The sequence below is a fragment of the Blennius ocellaris genome, assembly GCF_963422515.1.
Source record: "Blennius ocellaris genome assembly, chromosome: 17".
Classification (NCBI taxonomy): Eukaryota; Metazoa; Chordata; class Actinopteri; order Blenniiformes; family Blenniidae; genus Blennius; species Blennius ocellaris.
This window is the reverse complement of record NC_137666.1, coordinates 25,842,574-25,863,932: the sequence shown is the minus strand read 5'-3', so window position 1 is coordinate 25,863,932 and position 21,359 is coordinate 25,842,574. Positions and strand designations below refer to the sequence as shown.

General features: G+C 41.4%; 1 protein-coding gene across 2 annotated transcripts in view; it reads right to left on the bottom strand.

The window, feature by feature from the left end:
• The window catches only part of zfyve28 (zinc finger, FYVE domain containing 28), a 32,380-nt gene extending 11,294 nt beyond the window's left edge, over positions 1 to 21,086 (bottom strand). For both annotated transcript variants that reach the window (XM_080512955.1, XM_080512954.1), the window contains exons 1-2: positions 21,019 to 21,086; positions 1,739 to 1,879 (exon numbers count right to left, since the gene is read on the bottom strand). In XM_080512955.1, coding sequence (XP_080369081.1) covers positions 1,739 to 1,879; positions 21,019 to 21,054 — 177 coding nt within the window. In that variant the 5' untranslated portion in view covers positions 21,055 to 21,086. The remainder of the gene's footprint in view (positions 1 to 1,738; positions 1,880 to 21,018) is intronic.
• Positions 21,087 to 21,359: the final 273 nt, after the last annotated feature.

The following is a 21,359-nucleotide window of genomic DNA, read 5'->3' as shown; positions in this document are numbered from 1 at the left end:
CCGAGGAGAAAGATTAAAAAGCTTTGAGAGAGGGAGCAAGAGAGAGAGCTTAGCCACCAACTCCTTCATGGCTGTGTGCTGAACATGTGTCCTGAGTGCCACCTCCATGTCTGCGAGCGTCTCCCGGCAGGGGACACCAGAGATAACCTTCGCTTTGGCTGGTTTCACTCACTCTGGCAAGACAACTGTCTGGTGTCTCCCCTTTGTTACAGCCTATCTTTCACTCTGCCGTCTATCTCGGAGCCTCTTCTTCCTCTAGAGCCATCAGACTCGATCTCTGACCACTTCGGAACACGCACGCACGCGCGCACACGCACACACGCACACACACACACACACACACACACACACACACACACACACACACACACACACACACACACACCACTCTGTAAGAACAGCCGTACCAACATAATATGAGCAGCATGCCAGCAACCCCCACAGAGGGCCATGAATAAGAGCTGATATTTGCAGTGGCAGGTTCAAGCACAACATTTGGGCTTGAATGTACTTGCCTTCTATTGTCGGGGCCTCGGGGCTGAAGGGTGCCATGCTGCTCACCTCTTTGTCCCAAAGTCTTGAGGCCTCTGAGGCATGCCGCTCTGAATTTAAAGGGTGCCTTGAAATGGCTGCTAAACATTGTCATTGCCAACCCGTTATGGAGAAGAAATCAGAGTGGAATTTGAGTGACAGACATGGCCTCACATGGGCCGCTCATTCACAAAATGAGGAGCCTGATGGAGAATGAAGCAGTGAAGGAAATGAAGGTGACAGTCTGATGGAGGTGACAGAGAGCGAGAGAGAGAGACAGCACAGCTGGGGATCAAGTGATGACCTTATTAAGTGGTTCTCCCTGTGTGTCCTGCCAGTGGGGTGTGTGTGTGTGTGTGTGTGTGTGTGTGTGTGTGTGTGTGTGTGTGTGTGTGTGTGTGTGTGTGTGTGTGTGTGTAGGGGGAGGACCTCCTCTATGACCTCCAGATCACTCACATATTCATCACTCAGACCTGGCAGTAAAAAAAAAACTTAAAAACCTATGTTTTTACTTGTATCGCAACGTTTAAAGTTTATAATGGTATGATGTTCTTATGCGACATCATTTGGGGGGGGGGGGGGTCTGTCTGTGCTCAAAAATCAGGAAAAAGAAAAAGAATCCAGAGGAGACCTGTAAACTGCTTTGTGCTTTTATCATGAGGTCTCCTTCTATATGTTGGTCGAATCTATAATCGAAACAAATCAGAGGTTGGAGCGGGGCTACTCTGAGGGGTTTGGAAGAGTTCAACCTGAATAACAATAATAAAAAAAAAACAACAATTTCTAATTGTAGTTTCATCTTTTTTCTGACGTCACTCGTTCCAGTAAACATTTACGATTAGCCTACATAACACAGGCGGCTCTTATCAGAGCGAAGACGAAAGTTTCCAACAGCTGCTTCCAAACCAAGTCTTCTTATCTCACCTTATCACAAAACCGTTTCATAAAGGAACCCAGCAAAGCACCGTCTGCCAAAGCAATAGTCATAGCAGGCCCCTGTATCCGGAGAGGGATAGTAGGGGCACAATCTATTTATAGTTTCCAGGCCAAACCAGGGTAGACAGGTGAATGAAACAAATCGAAAATAAACAGGAAACCAAGGCACAGTGTAGATTCCATCTTTGCACCTATGGCATGTTAATTGATTTGTGTAGTGTCTAGAATGAAAAGCGATGGCTTTGGGAGTGTTTCCGTTCTCCGGACTGACCTGACATGATCGGAACTGGTTGACCAGCAGGGTGCATCTCTGGGGGTCCTTCCTGCCATCCAGGCTGTCCAGCTCAGTGGCCACCTGGTTCAGCTCTTCATCAGCATAGTAGAACTGGGCCAGGAGCTGAGGGTCCGTCCTCTGCACGCAAACACAAGAGGGTCAATCGCTACATGAATTGTAACATCATCATCAAAGAGATGCACACAAGGTTTTCACACGTAATGAGTTAATGATTATTCAGACATAAAAACATTCTTTATGAGATCGAGCATAAGCCTTACAACACTACAGAGTAAAGGTGTTGTTTTGTTTTTTTTAACACACAGTATGATTTGGACCAAATAGGTGAAATATTTTAACCTCTCATCAGTTTTTTTTTTCCAATTCACGAGTCCATGACAGAGAAACAGACTCACATTCATGCCAGCATGACATTTAGTCACCAATCAACCTCAAATACATATTTTTAGTCATGCCCACTATAGAGAAGTCAATGACTCAGTCCAAATCCTCACATTATATTGTCATTAGCCTGTGAAGCGCCTAAAATGGTACTAAACTAGCTGAACAGTGTTAAATCAACATTTCAATGTGCTTTTGGTCAGTTTGTGGATCTTATCTGTGATGGAAATGATTCCAGACTTTGAGAAAGACATACTGTATGCTGCTTGTTGATCTGCTAGAAGTACAAAGATGAACACAGTCAAGTCTACGTATACACGTTCAGTACAGGAAAACTGAATCTCATTCAAATGGCTCACTGACTCATGTCGCTTCAGCTGAAACAGTCATGATTTGACTGATTTCTTGTTTTAGTAACTGGTAAAGTAACTCCATTACTTGTGGTACTCTTTTTCAGTAACTTACATAGCACCGTGAAGCATGAAGTACTATAAATTGTGTGTTCTTGCTGGTTCTTGACTAAAATAAAGCGCCTTCTTCCATGAGATCCTCTGACCTGACCTCTCGTCTCAAAACAGCATGTTGTTAACAGAGGAAATAACTGAACATCAAAGCAAACAATAGTTTCTCTTGACCCCAAACGGAGCGGGGGGCAGGTCGATCCAGGGCGCGGGAGCCCGCAGACAGCAGGCCAGGTGGACTTCAAGCCTCGTGACGCACAATGTGGTGAGACAAATAAATACGTTATTGTTTACATGCTCAGAATCGGGAGTTATCAATTTGAGGATCATACTCAGGTGGAGTAACGAGAATTGATTAGAATAACCTATTATTATTTAATCGGTCTCTTCTCAAAATGTGCATGTTTGAATACATGCTGGGAAAATAAACTCCCCACAATCTGATATTTGAGAAATTACAGCCTATGCGGCGGAAACAGAATACATAAATGCAGTTACTTATTTTCACAGAACAAAATAAATATTATTTACACAAGGAATAGCTTAAATTTTGGCACAGCAGTGGTATAAATTGTAATTGACACACAAAAGCGATAAGGCATTGATTAAAACATTTTCTGCAGTATTGCAAGTCTTCAAAGTTTGTTAATTTCTGAAGGTAAAATAAATGATAAATAATCCAGGCTGGCAGTATTTGTGTGTCCTGTGGCTCAGAGGATCGCTCACAAAAGCTGCCTTCAGCACTTTAAAGATGCATTTTGACAGCTGGTGTTCCAGCTTTGAACATCTGGATTTATGGCTGGGAGGCTCCCCAGTAAAGAAACATGCCACGTCTAATTACATGATGTTTATCACAAGGTGTTGATCGATGTTTTCAATCATCGTATGCCATCTTCATTCCACCCCAATGAACCTCCCCAGTGTCCAAATCCTGCACGGTGAGTCAATTATTCATTTCACCTGCAACATTTAGTAACAGATGTCATGCACAGAGGAAAGCAGGCAGCATTAAAGAGCGCAGAATGTTTCTTAATGTCTCTGTTGAGGTGGTTGAGCCAGATCCTTGTTACTGCGTGCTCACGAGAAGCATCCAGGAACAGTCAATTTAGAGAACTGTGTTCATTCGCTTGGTGGAGATTGAGAGATCTGCATGGACAGAAATACTCCCGAACAGCTGCAGTCTGTAGATATCCAGCTCGGTAATTTTCTGTGGCAGACAAATCAATGAATGAGTCTCTGTGTTTCAATAACAGGTGGAGCGTTTGAAGAGATTCACAGAATCCAAAAGGGAATCACATTTTGCCGCCATATTTCTATTTGAGGAGTTTAACACCTAATCTCATGCAAATAAACAAACATACAGAGGAACCAAACAGTCAGCATCAGCCATTGATGAATGGAGACGAAACATTTACACTAAAGAAACACGTGCACATCAAGTAGTGGAACAGAATCTTTAAGCTGAATTTTCATTTTGAAAACTGAAAAGAAATTACATTGCTTGGACTCAAATGTTAAGTTCAAAAGTACCAAATAAATAAAGTTTGATTGATTGACTGACAGATAGGGTTGCAAAATTCCAGGAATTTTCAAAGTTGGAAACTTTCCATTGGAATTTATGGGAATAAAATGAGAATTTACAAAATTGAAGGTTGGCCCTCAACAGGAGTCTGTGTATGTTTTGGTCATTGGATTTTCCATTCATTATCTGATATTCAATTTAAAATTCAAAAATCAAAACTGAAATCAATGCATTTTTCTCCATCATGATCACAAAAGGGACAAACAAAACTTTAAAAACTAATACATTTTCTGTTTCTCAAAATAAATAATAAAATTGTTGGAGAACAAGAAACAAGAGTTTCATATTGTGCCACCGGAAGTTGACGTGTTTCTAAACAAGGGCGCCTACGAGGACAGTGTGTTTCTGGCAAAAACACTTAGTTAGCAGCTTGCTTTACTGCAGGAGGAATCCTTATTAATGGTGAGTTTTTAAAATACTTTACAGGCCATTTACTCCCTCTGATCCCCTGAAATTAATTACGACCAATCTATTTGTAGGTAATATGAATTATGAGTTAGAATTTAGTGTGTTGTGTTAAAATATGTGATCATCTGTCATGCAGCCCTCAACACAGCAACCTGTGCTTGATTGTCGTCTCATTTAGTGACTTTCAAACTTCTTATTGAAAGTACGTCTGTTCTAAAGTAATTTTATTCAGGTGACCACGTGCATTGTCAGCTCAGTGACAATTCACTTAATTTATACGTACTTATTTCATTCTGAATAGTTCCAAAATTCCCCAGCTTAACTTCCTACGGAAAGTTTCTGGAAATTTACCAGAAATGTTCCGCCCCTTTGCAACCCTACTGACAGATAGTCTTCCAAGAAGAGTATGTTTATATCAGTTTGACTTGTTGAATTTCAGCTGCCAGTTGATTGATATTGAGTTCATGAAGGAAAAATAACCATGTGTACAGCCACAAAATGTTTTTCCACTGTTTTGACCTTTACCTAAACACCAATGTATAGAATCAATATCAATTTTACTTTGTTTGTTTTCTTCGAGTCAGGTACTGTTACCGGTGTATAAGCTGGTTCACTGAGACATTGTGGTTATATATGAGCTTAAAAATCTATAATGAAGAAAAGATACTGATCCCGGATCAAAAAGTGTGCCACTGATGCTGAAGAGGCATTGATGAAGGTTAATACAGAGTGAAAGCTCCCCAGTAGAGGACAGCCTGGGCCTGCGAGGACTGGTGTCATTATCTCCCGGCATGCTGCCGTCATCGTGAGCAGCACACTGAATCGCTCCACCACACACACCCAACAACTCCAAACACAACTGCTCATCTGTAAACCATGATCCCAACTTCACAAGTATCAAATCCGATTCCAGGATCCCCAAACTGAAGAAATGCTGGCATCCACACACACCGACACGCCTCCCGCGGAAGGTTCCCCGTAAACCAAAGGTTGTTGGTTGTGGAAATGGCTCCCACGTGAAGATGTGCATCGTCACAAACCACATCCCCGGTGACGGCATCACTGTGCATACTGGTACACAGGCTCCACTCGAGTGATGTTTTTCAAGAAGTGAAGCAGCACAGATATCTGCTCTTTACTGAAACCCCTCGCAGGACCTTTTCCCTCAAGTTTGCAGTATTTCCTGTTGCGTGATGGTCTCCCTGCAGACCGCCACTTCTCTCTCTGAATATGATACATGCTGCTGTTCCCTCACTCTCTCTCATTAATAATGAAACAAACAGCGAGGAGAAAACACAGATATATCCTTCAGCTGGAGAGCATTGTTCCTGTGAGGGTAGAAAAACTACCATGCCAGCCAGCATGCCAATTAACACATGGCCAGCTACAGCAGGCCAATACTTTTGGTCAAGGTCAAAGTTTTATTTCGTGAGAAGGATGATTTTTCACCTCACAGCAACACGAGCAGGTCAGTGCTTCTCTTCCCGCTCAAAAGCCCTTTGGTTTGACGGATACTTGTCACCGCCGACATAAAACACAGTTTGCTTCTCCACTCAGCACTCTGCCTCCCAGCGTCTCTCGTCAACCTGAACCCCGCAGAGAGAAATCGATGAAATTCCTGCACAGATTTTCTTTCATGCGAGTGGATTCTGACGCCACGGCATGTTTACTGAACACGTTTCAGGAGAGGAGCAGGGAAAGTGTGGAACACAGGTAATTCTCAGGCCAAATCATGTTTGAGAGTACAGTCGATTGGTGCGGATCAGCCATAACACTATGACCACTGACAGGTGAGACATAACAATGTCTTCTTTTGGTGTTTTTGATAAGAAAATTGATTGTTAAGAAAATACAAGTTTGTTTAAAGAGGAACGTTACTGATATGATGTTGTGGTTCACGCAAATACTATCTATATAGTATCTATAATAATATAGATACAATAACAGAGGTTTTCAGTTTTTGGTGGCATTCCGTTTAAAAATTTTAAATATCATCTGAATTCTAAAAAACAGAAAAGACTTGGCCCGACCTAAATTAAATGATACTCCAAGTTTACTGATTAAACAAAATGAAGATGGAAATGTATTCAACTCACTGCAGTGTTCTACCACACACCAGCTAATGTAAACATTTGTTTAATGGATTTAAGAATGTATATAAAAGAATAGGTTTGGTCATCATAACAGATGATGTTGGGTTCAGGTTCCATTCATCTCCCTCGGCTCATCAGCGAAGAGAAGAAAAGTTCTATTATTACTTTAGGTGTGTGGGATACATCAGGTAACAAGTAAAGGATTTGTTATCAAGGTTTATGTTTTAGAAGCAGGAAAATGATCAACTATAAAGATGTGTAAGCGAGTATGACGATGATTGAGCTCTTTTGAGGTGTTCCCAGTCTGAAATGCACAGAATCTGTCTAAAAAGTGTTCCAAGGAAGGAGAGGAGGTGGCAGTGCCTCACAGGGAGTCTTTTCATGGTGACTGGTGTTGGGAATTGTTGTGTTTTGAATCTCTAAATACATTTTAAAATGTAATACTGCCGTTGGCAATGGAAGTGTTTTAATACTCAGAAGGTAAATTACACTGTGTTTGTAAATGGTAGAAGGATTTCACTTATATAGGGCATTATCAACGCTTCTATAATCGCTTTACACCGACCTATTAATGTGCACGCACATGCACATGTACTGTGCTCGACCTTCAGCGGGAACAATTTAGAGTTGAGTGTTTTTCCCCGAGGTCACATCCACATTTGGACAAGGTGAGACGGGGAGTGACTGGAAGAGGACCTGCTTCACCGACTGACCGTACAGCGTCTTGTGGATCAATATCAGTCATGGAGCAGCAGGACTCAACAGACTGCACGTCATTGATTCACTCAGTCTGCAGCCACTGTAGACGGTGCTTCTTGTTGTGAGCCACAACATGTTTAACTTTCAATATTAAGATCTAAACTTGTATATAAAGATTTGTTAAATTCACCAAAACCAAAGCAACATGCTGTGATTATGAAATTAAAGAACCTCAATTGAGAGTTAAATAGTTTTAGTGGTATCAATTTATTATATAACTAGAATACTTTTTATTGGTTTAAATCCGTTTAAGACACTTTCACTATTCTTACCATTTTAGCTACTTTAGTAATTTTACCTTTAACATTTTGGTGGTTTCAACCATTTTCCCTGAGTTTAGCACTTTCAACCATTGTTGCCATTTTTAATCTTTTTAGCTTCTTTGAGTAATGTAAATGGAAGGGTGTTTTTGTTGTGTAAAAGAAAGCTGAAAAGATATATATTTAATTATTCATTTATTTACACTTGATTGTATGACAGCCGCAGGGAGCCACTTGAGCAGGGCTGAAGAGCCACATGCGGCTGATTAAACCCTAATTTAGCATCACTATAATGGAAACAAATATAGGTCAGTTCCCTTAACATGTAGGCCAATGGAAACTGAGCAGAAATCTTAGATATGCAGGAAGAAACCAGACTTCCACAAGTTGTGTTTATATTTACATCTCTAACCTCTGATCAGAGTAAAAGTGGCTATCAGCAGTCTGAAGTGGATCTATTAGACAAATGTCCAGATGACAGTGAAAAATCTTTTTCTGTGCCATTTACAGACTGATGGCATTCGGGGGAGATCTCAGAAGGAAGAAAAGAAGTGTCTGAGACAGATGCTGTTCTGTAGCCTCCTCCTGCTGCATTCCACACACAAGAGGGAACATTCCTGCAGCACTGAATCATGGGATAAAAGTCAGGCGACGTGCACGGCTTGCTGGTTGAGATTTAGATAGACGGCGGTGCTTGAGCTGCTCGCCATACGGCACGTCATTCAATAATCGTTTCTCAAGGATTAGAAGAAAGGTACGAGTGGGTTGGACTTCACGTGCTTCACTTTCTGAAACTTGGCACGATGCCACAAACTGCTCACAAATTCACACCTAGGCAGGAAATAATCCAGTAACAAAGGTAGACAACAGAGCATTTTGAAGTAATGTATCGGGGTATTTGTTTTTGGACTGATATATATATTTTTTTTTATTTTTTAATTTACCACAATCATTATGATCAAAGTGCTTTCTCACAACAAATCACAGCCAAACAAATGAAAGGCATCGTATAGAAGAGGTCTCAGCAGAGCTGAATCGGGTCAACTGAACATGGTTATGTGACTCAGAAGACATTTTGTTCTCCAGGACACATGACTAAGTCCACTTAACTTGATTCGATTGCTTTGAAATGTTTCCTATCTAGATGAATGAGAACATGTTCGCACACAGAAGATGACCCTTTATATGTCGATCTTTGCTGAATCAATGGTCAAGCAGTTCACTATCATGTTTATGCAGATGATAGAAAATGATTTGTTCCTTCCGATAAAACAGGGGTAGGGAACCCTGGTCCTGGAGGGCCACAGCCCTGCACGTTTTGCATGTCTCCCTGCTTCCACACAGCTGATTGCAAGGAGCAGCTCGTGATGTGGCTTTGTGCTGAAGGTGATGATGAACCATCAGGACATTCGGAGGAGGGAGACATGGAAAACATGCAGGACTATGGCTCTCGAGGACCAGAGTTCCCTACCTCTCCGATAAAACATTTCTCCATCATAAAAACAACTTTGACTTTTTTTCTTTATTAGTTTATTTCTAGAGGACAGTGCACATTAATCAACACTTGGTACAATCACTTTGTGTAAATGTGCCAGATTTAGCCATGGGCGACTTTCCATCCGTAGTCCTCATACATTTAAGAAAATAACAATTATCTAAAAACAAACATAGACATAGATAGAGTATATACACCATTTACAACCACCCTTGTAATATAAATAAATTCCCCAGTCTATAACATTTAATCACAAGTGATCAAAAGATTGATCAGCCTTGAACCAGAGTTTTAGCTCTTTTTTAAAGGCTGTAAAGGAGAAAGACTATAATAGTAATAGTAATAACTATTCCAGCTTGTTAAACCTTTCACTGAAATGGTGTTTTGTCCAGTGATGGTTCGCCTGAATGGAACCTCACAGTCTGCTCCCTTGGCCGTTCTAAGATTGTTGCCTTTTCGTCTAATACATTTCTCAAAAGGGTGCGGGACCAAACCATGGAGGGATTTGGAGATGAGACAAACATGTTTAAAAATTCCGAAGTTTTGAAAATTCAAAAGATATTTCTTTAAAATTGGACAATGGTGAGAGGAATATGTTTTTTTTGGCAAAAACTTGATGGTTTTTATACAACTGTTCTACGGCTTTTAGTGCAGTGACGCCATCAAATGACCAAACGGTAAAACAGCACTCTAAGTGAGAGAAGATCATACAGTTAAGATATGATTTAGCAGCAGTGGTGCAGGCAAAAGGCCTGATTTGTTTCAAATTCTGGAGGTTGAATTTTATTGTGTTGACATTTTTTTTTTTTTTTATATGTTCCTTGAAGGTAAAGTTTGAGTCTAGTATGACTCCAGGGTACTTAAACTGAGAAAGTAGTTCAAGTACCTCTCCATCTATAGAGACTGAAAGGTTGTCCTGCTTTAAATGTTAGAGGACAGAATAAGATGCTTTTCATTAATTGATGTTGGAAGCTTGATATACTTTCATTTTCTCTCTTCTCAACTATTCCGACACATTTTATACAGGCCTCCGCAAAAAGTGCATTGAAAAGCTATAGCTGGAGTCCTTAAAAAGCCAGATCTCTGTATTGCATTGCATTTTCACACCCATCTGACTGTCTGAATCGGTTTTAAACTGTACTGTCAGTTCATCTGGAGCTGCTCTGTTCAGCACACCCAAAACATTCAAGCTTCATGATGAAGGCTGGGAACAAACTGCCAGCTCATATGAGAGAAACATCTTCTTTAGACAGTTTTAATAACTTAATGTCTGCTCTTAATCTTTTAGATCTTTATTTATGTTGCCTGCATTTGCTAGAAGAACAAAAATATCTGATAGAAAAGCTCTTTTAAATGTTTGTTTTTTCACTCTATGTATATTTCAGAACCTACACTTTTCACCTTTCAGTTTGCATTTCTCCTTTCACCGGATTGTTTTTATCCATTTTGATCCATACATCTCAGAATGGAATTTGTCTGTTCTGTGTGCCTCCAAGTGAAATAAAGCTCGTCGGAGCGCACAAACAAGTTTCTTCATGGCAGACGTGTCAAATGAGGGGCACAGACCAAAACCCATCCGGAGAGTCCAGACTGGGGTTCTCAAAGGTTGAATAAATACAGATTATAAGAGGACGATACTTACCAATAATTACATCATCATTTTACCAGATTGGCCAAATGAACTTAAATGAATTTCACACACCTGCTTTATGGAGATACTCCCAAGAATTGTGCCATTTCTTGCATAAACGACAGATTTCTGCCATCAACTTGATTGATTGTTGTGTCATCTTTCTGCGCACTATTGGTAACGGCATTGAGGAATACAAAACAAATAATTAGCCTTCAAGGCAAATAATTCCTTATTTATGCACATATACTCTATGAATTTATACCAAGACTTTTATAACATGTTATGTGGCCAGATCTCGAAAGCAAAACCCTTCTTCCATATTCAACGCCACAAAGGAAAAAAAAACAAAATCCCAGCATAGTTGTCTTGCGAGGGATTCAGATGTCCTGTGGTAATAGTTGCTTTTATATGGGGAATACGACTCAGTGATGTTTCACTGAAAAAAAACCTATCTGTTGGAACAAGTGGCACAGAGAAAAGTACCGCGTTTTGACTTTTACGTCACAAATTTAGAGCAAATGGTTCAAAATAATGTAGAGCTATGAATGGACTTTTTATAACCTCCTCGACACACAGAGATACACATAAGGCCACACATGGCCAAAGTAAAAGAGACATTTGAAAGATGACAAACAAAAGCTTAATTTCAGGGTATTTAAAACGGCTAAGGCTAGTGAGCATTTTTTGGATGTGACTCCTGCGCTTGCGAGCAGTGCCATCACCAATGACAGCTCTACCTTGCGTAAGTGAGGAAATGATTCAGCAGATTTGGCCCCGGTCCCCTGTGGCATGCCACTGTCCTGTTATCCTCCTGCTGTCACTTGTCCTGGGCGTCCTCTCTCAGGGATGACTCTACAGCTCCCGCCATTGTGGCCTCAAATGCATCATTTCGGACGACGCAGATGCCGCAAGTTCCTCCCAAGTGACAATTACCGCTGAGCCCCTCTGAGAGGCGTCATCTTGCGATGGCTCAGAGAAACTCCTGTCCCTTTCGTTTAACGTATCATCAATAACCAGCGGTGGCGATGTGGCGTTATTGAAACGTGCGACTAAAAGTTGCCTGCTGCTGTCCCATCAACATTTTCATCATGTCAGCCGGCGCTCTGCTCCAGCTGCTGAATCTGGCTTCATTTTCATTCACACCGCGCAGACAATGATGGCTGTCAGGCAAATGCTTCATGAGCATCCATAGCATCGGTGCATGAACACTGAGCCCACTTAAGGGACTTTTAAGAACCCTTGCCTCTGCCCTCCATACTCTATTCCAGGCTCAATTTGCTGCCTTCTGGCTGCTTTCCAGAGATCAGAGGCAAACACTGTAGGCCGGGGGAAACCAGTTCACTCTGCTTCATTCAGTAAGCTGGCAGACTGGCAGAAAAAAAAAGCAGCCAGGTACAGTTCATCACCTTATTTATTATTCAGGACTCAGCATAAAAGCCATGGCAGGAGTGAGCCAAACACTTTGGTAGCAAACAAGGAAACTTCCTCCAACAGGGAAAGCATTATTCATATTAAGTTTGGCACGATAAAGAGGATCATCTTTTCAGAATGTATTGTTGTGCTGAGCCAGGTCCAGTTGTGTCGACTCATTCCTTTCATGTTCAGCTTGCACCAGGACTTTTTTGCCTACCTCTGGCTTATTGATGATGACTTTCCCACCACAAACTCCCACTTTCTTAAACTCACTCCTGTCACATTTTGAGATGCTCTGAGATTACTTTTGCAGTGCCGAAGAGTATTTCTGCACTCAAATGCTGAAAGTTGATCTGGAGCCACAGAGGACGACAGACTTAACACATTTACTCAATATATTGAGAGTGGGCTGCCCATCTGGACCCGAGCTTTAATCTCTGCTCGTCTGCTCCTCTGCTCCCTGTGGGATGGCCTAATCTGGCATTTGGACTGCAGCACCGCCCCGTGCATGTGCCTGGCACACAGTTCAGCGTGCTGCAGTAACACAGTGGGGCACTGAGGATTGAGGTGGCTGGAAGGTGAGCTCAGGAGCCCCCGATGGTGGTGTGGTGACACACGAGGGACACCCATCACCCAGACAGCCACAGGGAAGTTCTTATGCAAGAAATAATCTGCTTAAACAAGTGGAGGGGAATGTGACCTTTACTCATAAAGAATAAACAATTTGGAATTTGCAGGGGGGGAAGGGGTGTGAACTACCACACCTCAGGTCAATGCCTCCCCCTTGATAAATTATTTTTATTGCGTAGGGATAAAACCTCTCTCACGGTGATTAAAGCTACTTCACCAACAGACCAGACAAAACACATCAGATTGATGTAATTTAATATCCGAGTTTAGCAGAGAAGCAAATTCCCGTGTATTGAAAATGAAAGTCAATAGCAAATTTCATTTGATCTCAAACATTGTTTATTATTAGAAGCAGGTAAGTAGGTCTTATAGAGCTGTAACTGGCATACAAGTTACACTAACTTGGAAAAAGAAGTAATTTGTCTTTATGTCATTTAATTCAAACACTGCAAAAAGTGAACAGCTTGTTATATGAGAATGTGATAAAGCTTCTCATTAAGGCTTGCTCAGGTCACCCTGGAGCCTTTCCTAAGTTAAAGTAGGTTTAGGCACCATTTACACCATGTTTCAAGTAAAAACGCATGATTTTTGTTTCTCGGTTCAGCAAACTTTTGTGTTTAAACAACAACGTTTTGAAAATGACGTCCTGAGACGTGGAAATGACAGAAATGCTGAAAACTATGGTAGGTGCTGTTTGTTCTTGTAATGAAACTGCACACACATACACACAGAAAATAATTCACATGGTCATTCTAGTGGCCAGACGATCAGGTTGGATTGTTATTACGGTGACCGTCAACTTTGATAGTTGACGGTCACCGTCCCAGGTGACCCAGGTGACCGCTACCAAGTCCCAGGAGACTCTGGACTGGAAGTCATGGCACTCTGGAGCAAACATTGTTCTTACTGTCCATCAAGTGAGCATGTGTGGAAGAATTATTCACTAGGACTATAGTTGGCATGCGCAGTAGCAACATTTCTGCCATTCACAAGGAGATGGAGCACAGGCTTTTTCAGAAAGTTGCGTTTTTGTCACTTTACACAAAGACGGAGCCGGTGCATTTCAAAAAGCTAAATTGCAATGAAAGTTTGGTGTTTTTACTTGAAAATGTTGTGTAAACGGGGCCCTAAGCCTGCTGGGAGATCTCATCTCCAATACAAACAGCTTTCAATTGAAAATTTTGAAATGCTGATCTTCATTTTATGCTGGGATATCTCAAAATTAAATCGAAATGGACTAAATAAAAAAATCAAAAGAGCATAGTTTTGCACTGTTTCTCTTCCTCCTTCTATTTTCATCCCAGTGTAGGACGAGCATGATTCAGTCCTGCTGGATCTGTCTGGATACTGTTCATAGTTATGAGCAGTGAGTGTGAGCAGGCATCGCGCAGCCTGTCCTAAATCACGCACAATGACAGCCGTAGAAAGCAACGGCACATGAGAGCACACACATCTTTGTTTGCCGTCAGTGGAGATTAAAAAAATGCCAGTCAACCTACTCCTCCAACCACTGACATATGAACCTCAGGGCTGCAGAGTAGCAAAAAACTATCTTCTTCAATTCAACGGAGAAGGGTTTATTCCCCACCACAAAGCTTTATTGTAACTCAAATATTTGATATTCAAATTGAAAATAAAAAACACAGTGTGTACTTTGAGCTAGTATATCAAACTTTGTAACGAAATTATTGTTCCGTTTTTCAATTTGTCCGATAAAACATTTAACCCAAGGTGAAGAAAAAGAGTGAAGATCATATGGTACCTTTAAATCTCATTCTACTTTCCTCCAGTCATGGCTTGCTCACACACTTTGGACAGGGTCCTGATTCCTCAATCCTGCAATGAATTTAAAAAAGCTTTCAATCGCCTGGCCTGTCTCAATCTGCACTGGGGTCAGCTCTCTAAATCCTGGTGGCTGACACCAAATCAATGACCACATGGCTGGTGGGTAAGCAGAATGGGACATCAACAAAGAACTCCAGAAACGAGGCTAAATATGAAGCCGCAGTGGCGACGGCTCAGCAGTTTGCTGCTTCATCGACTCCGCGCAGAGTGTGCAGAACCATCAGTGCCGATCCCAACACTGCGAGGCCTGTTGTACGCCGCACGACGCTGTGGCTACACTTAGGAAACTTGCAACCTCAAAATTATATGCAATAAAATCTAGAAGAGCATCTAATTTGATGCTACAAATTAATGAGAGCAGCAGCTTTTTGTTAGTAATTCATCGGATAATCATATTCCCGATTAATCCATTGGCCGTTTGGTCTACAATGAGTCAAATACACATCTTAAATGGGGACGCACCGACACATATATATGGGTATATACGCTGATATAAACCACACCCTATATCACTTTACAGCAGCTTCCCATCAAACTACATCACATATGAGCTGAAGGAGGAGCCATGTCAGCCCTGAGGAGCTTTGTAACATAAAACAGTGTCAAAAGCAAAGATAAGTTTGTGATCTGATTATATATTGATGATCGAAATGACAAACTGTTTTTTTTCCAATGGCAGTATTTCCAATTTGGACGTTGTATTCCAGATTTGAGACGATTTTCAGTGTATGATGTCAGCTTTGAGACTTGTTCTTCTGTGTACTTTTCCAAATAACAATGCTTTCTCTTGTCCCAGCGTGTTGACTTTGTTTTGACAAATTCCATTGATTTTGTGCTTGTGACTTCTGCCACCAGAGACAAAGCCAGACAGGAAGCTCCAACACTCAAGTCTGCGTCAAATCTGGTGGCCACAGGTCAAAAGTCAGAGCAAGAAAATCTCTAAATGAATAAAAACAATGAAGTGAGGTCAACAGGTCCACTTGTGAAATACTGATGGTCCATAAAGACGTCTCTGTGAAGTTCGTGACTTGCTTATATCGTCCAAAATTCAACCAAACAAAAAAAAAAAAGGGGGGGGGGGGGGGGGGGGACGTTTTGTCATTTTGTTCTTTCAAGTAGTCATGAACTGCCTCCACCTTCCAAACATGTACATACAGTAGCAGGCAAGAGAAAACTGGCTTCTGTGAGGAATAAAGATTCTTTGTGGACACCATCAGCTGCCACTTTGTCCGACTTTCCCTCTGACAGCAGACAAACATCTTCAGAGCAACTTTTGTGGCGCCCTGACAATGATTCAGTACCGGGGGGAAATCCTCCGTGTTTCATCAACTCCAGTACACATGACTTTACAACAAATTCAACAGATCAACACATTTCCTCATTCCTTCAGGTCATTAAAAAACAGCTGCATTCCAAAATCTTTAAATAACATTAGGAGGTTCATATTTTGTCTGCTAGTTTACAGACTGAAATGTAAATTAGATTACAGGAAAATGTCTTATTTTATGAAATATTGTAATATTTTCAGATATAAGACTTTTTCTTTTAATTAATCCTACATTATGAGAAAGAATAAAACTCAAAGGACTTTTCGGGTACAATAAATCTAGCTCATACGAAAGTTTTACTTTTTTAATGACATTATCAGAGAAAAAAAACTTTCATTTCTTTCTAATTTGTATCGTTAAAACTGTAGCTCAAACATAACTTAGTGAATCAGAACTAATCAACGTTCCGTTTGGATAACTAGTAAGTCTTTTCTTTTTCTTTTTTTAAGATGAAATCCTCTTCAAGTAAGGGCAACATATTTTCTCACTCTTTTTATTCATCATGAAAACTGAACTGTTGGTCAGAATTAATCAAGATAACGAACTGCATCCAATTGACAGAAAATACAGATGAAGTCACTGCTTCTAGCTCACGTGTCTGCAGACTTCACAGCCATTGTAACAGAAACTTTTGAAATAATGTTTACACATCTGATAATATGACAGTTCTATAAATGGCTACTCTTGTTAAACCCTTTCCAGACACTTTTGTTTGCGGAACCCAGTTAGCATCACTAGCATGTTAGCCATTAGCTCATATCAACGTTAACTAGGTAGGTCAGGTAGCTACATCACTATGTGAAACAGTAAGCAGGGAGCATCTCCATGGCAACAGACGCTGATCTCCTCCATGAGGTGCCACTCTCATCTGCTTTGTATAAGACTTTTTTTTCTCTCGCAGTTTTTTGAGGATTTATTCAGAAACGGTTTTCTGTCAACATCCAAAAATCGAATCAATCGATCCTTTAATGATGACAAATCATTCCTAAAAATGTAATGGGATTTGAGTGAGTAGTTTTTGTGAAACGTTGGTAAAATACAAACATACAAACCAATAAATAAATAAAAACACGCAGATGAACAGCTCGGCTACCAGGTCACAGGGAGACTGCGAGGCGTCACCATTTACTCCGACCACAGTGTGCATGTGCAGTAGAAGCGTTTCCATGGTTTCCACAGAGAACAGAGTTGGAGTGTTCTCATAAAGTTCCACCTTGGGAGCCGTTTTCTAAAAGTTGCAGTTTCAGTGGCTCCGAGTCCTCTTGTCTTGTAGTTTTCCATTACATCACACTCACAAGAAACTTGATTTCACTTTTCTTGACTTCATGCAAACAGAAGTTAGGTAGATAAGGCTGAGTGCAGCCTGGGGAGGAGGGAGGAGGTGGGATTGAAACAGGGAGTGTCAAGCAGTGGGAGGTGAGCGCCCCCGGCCCGGAGTGAGCCGTCACACTGACAGATGAGGTGGCGTGTGGCTGAAGGTCAGCTCCTGAATGCTTGATGGAATGGTGTCGGAGTGGCAAACGGGGGCTACACAGGAAGTGAACAGGTTCAGAGTCCTGACATCCCCCCCCCCCCCAGTCACCTCACAAACTTCCCTCTGATGAATGAGAGGTGAAGAGGTGCCGGCCACTTTAGCTGCTTGGAAACTGGAGCCAGGTCTCATCTTTACAGCTCTTCTGAATGCCTCCCTGCTGGTTTCTGTTTTTCATAGGCAGTTTCTTTTTTCTTCATGGTATCTTCTATTTGGAGGAGAAACTATTCACACGAAACTTGTTAAACCAGTTTCTAAGCCCAGGAGGAATGCCAAAGATACGTTAGTGCATGATGTCTTTACTGTTGGTGAGTTGACTTATAAAGAAAGAGAACATCCATTTTTACTCATATACATTCACTCCAATGATCAATGTTGGGAATAACAGTAAAAATCACAATTTTTGACAATGAAGTGCTCATGAGGTGGAAATCAGGCTTTTATTCCCACTATTTGTGTCTATGCAAGCATTAATAAACTAATTTTAGAAAGAGTTGATGGGCTGCGGTCTCTCAGTCATATTCCTGTTGTTTGCATTAGCTGGAGCTTTTGTCTCAACAGTTACTTTTCTGAAACCTCCTGTTTAATGGAGGAGCACCTCGTTGAATCTGAATTGCCACATAAAACATGTCTTGCTGTAATTAAACATTTGCATTAGCCAGTGTCCACTGGGATGTATTTGGGCCTCTATACAAACATTAGCTACCTGTCTGCTGCTAGTTTATCGCTCCTGTTTTTTTTTTCTCACTGTCATTAACTCATAAATTCATTTATTTCAAGAACAGGTGTTATGCTCAATTCTGCTTCACAGCTAAAATGTGTATCCCCCTTCACAGGAGCACATGCAGCTTAAAATATCTGATTAATCAGACTGCCCCACACGGTGCTGACAGCTCAGCTGATGTGTCACAACAACACAGTCATACAGACAAGTTTAAGAACAAAGACCAATCTCCAAATAAAAGTTACTTAACACAAAGTAGCTAACTCAGGTATTTCTTCCCAGGATGGCGTGGCAATGGGGAAAGAAAGTCCTGCTCGGTGGGACTGATGTGAGGAGATAAAGAACGGCTCTGGAAATATCGATATCTCCGCTCCAGTCAGGGGAACATGCTGATTCATCACTTTTCTATCTCCAGAACACAGTTCAGTAATAAACTGCTCTCCGTTCATGCAAAGCGACACAGCTACGAGGTGTTCGGCAACAAATGCCACAATACGGGGGCTGCACGCCGATTTTGATTACTACAGAAATATTTTCTGGGAGAGCAGAAACAAACACTGCTGCTCAGTATCGCGAGCGTAAAATAAGCTTAACCCTCCTTTCATTACTGTTGTCAATTCATGTTGATTGGCGTAATTACGGAGGCTTTTAGCACTTCTCTGTTGGCTCCTTAGAGGCACAACTGGTCATTGAAATCCCACAGACTTATGTGTAATTCTGTTCATTGTTGCCAAGGCTGTGATTTGGCAAAAAAGGCTCTGATGCAATAGCTCAGCACTTTGTGGGCACACGTCACTTGCAAATGTAACAATGCACTGGTGAGCCCTGACACTGGCCAACAATGCACCGCAAAAACGCTGTGACAGCAAACGTGGTTCCACACAGAAAGGGCCCATGACGCAGGTGTGTGTATGTGGTGGCCAGCAGGTGGATGATATGTAATCACAGTCCTTTAATCTAAGCCTTGTCCGACATGACTGAAGCAAAAACTCAGATTACAGGTGCTGTTTGATTCTGTAACTGAACTCGGATCCTGCATGTTAAACCTGAAACCTTGAAGTGAACCCAAAACTCTCCACACTGCGGCCAATGACTTGCCATCATGAGGAAAGGTCAACCTTTCGTCCGCAGCTCATACGGCAGACATGCAAGGCATGATTACACACACAGGTTAAGAAAAAGGCAAAGAAGCGTTGGTGCCCCAAAGAAGCGCTTGTGCTCTCTCACCCTCAAAGGTGCTGTAGTTGGCATATATTGAACTCTTCATTTAACAAGGCAACCCAGCCTTTAATACTTCCTCTGCTGTGTCAGGCATGTTTCCACACTGATCATGATTTCAAGAATCACCACACAATCATGCATCCCCACAAAAATTGATCATTTTTGCTGACAGACTGTTTTTCCAGGCAGCGTTCGACTGTTGTTTCACCCTTCAAACAACCATTGCTGCAGGGTTAGGGTTGGGTGCCATCAACTCACAAAATCAAATCAATGTGAACTCAAAAACCATCACTCATTTAAGTAAACAGTTAAGAAAACAAACACATCGAGTCATTGTCCAAAGCATGAAACATTTGACCAAGGCTAAGCATCTCGACTCACACAATGTGAATATCACCTTTCATTTCCTACAATTTATCATCTTTAACCCTTTATTGGGCCAAAGACCACACAGAACTAACTGGTTTCTTAATGCTTTCTTTACAAACTAACAACAAAAAATGTATTAAAAAACAGTAACCATCCATGGAACTTTTATCATTTCTGTCAATAATAACAAAGCTTGCATTCAACATGTCATAAAAGAAGATACAAGCAAGGTGTTTTTTGCTCCTTTGCTTTTCAAACACACTTCTTACTCAAAGTTGGTGAATAACGTCACCTGGTTGATGTTATGATCAAATGTGAAAAATTGTAACCTCTTGTGTAATGGCAGTGTTCATAAAACCAGCTGATAGACAGACTGGGGGAATGTTTGGCAACCTTTGCTGTTGATAACACTTTGCATTGTAGGCTGGCAATATGATGAAAACTATGTGAGACATGTCAACAAGACCTTATGACCTCTTTCACAAATCCAGTAAGGAATATATCTAATTTGGACAATTTCAAGTTTCAGCTCATTTTTGCTACAAATTCCATGGCACATAGTGGTTTTTAATCTTGGAATTGAAATGTTAAGTATTTAACTATAAATGTTCAATTCTACGTAGATAAAAAGATCAGTCTTGCATATAAAATCTATATAGACTTAGATGTGTCTCTAGTTTGATGACATTATTACAAGTTTAATTTGTACTGTGCACTATGTTGTGCTCCTTTGTGTTTCACTCGACACTGTTGTAGTTAACAATCCTGTGATTTGATGATAAGGGCAGTAAAAGAGAAAGGCTTCGAGGATCACTGATGACAGTGAATCAGTGGGAGCTGGAACCTCGTCAGCTCTGATTGGGGATTGAAAACAAAAGCATCAACAACAACAACAACAAAGGGACGAACTGCTGGCTGACACATAAACGTCAGCAAACGTGAGCAGCTATGTGTGTGTGTGTGTGTGTGTGTGTGTGTGTGTGTGTGTGTGTGTGTGTGTGTGTGTGTGTGTGTGTGTGTGTGTGTGTGTGTGTGTGTGTGTGTGTGTGTGTGTGTGTGTGTGTGTAGCCGGGGATCGAGTGTGTTTTGCTGGCAGGTGGCGGGTGGATGGTCGGTAACTTACCTTGGGCTTGTACAGCCACTTCCGAAAGCGGTTCATCGTTCCCTCGCCACCTTCCTTTGTCACCGAGCCCCCCCACCCCCCCACCCCCGCCAGCCGCCCTCCTCCTCCTCTCCGGTACCTGGCTGCTGTCTGACAGGCTCGGCGGCGGGCTGGCTAAAGCTAGCTGGCAGCGCAGGTGGAGTCCAAAATTAAAAAAAAAAATTAAAAAAAAAGGAGGAGAAAAAAAAAGGGAAAACGTCTAAAACACAATGTACGCTACGAGTTTCCCTGAACGTTACAGCGACGCGGCTCCGCCAGGAAATATTCGGAAAAAACGACTTATTCCCATCTTCTCCTGGAAT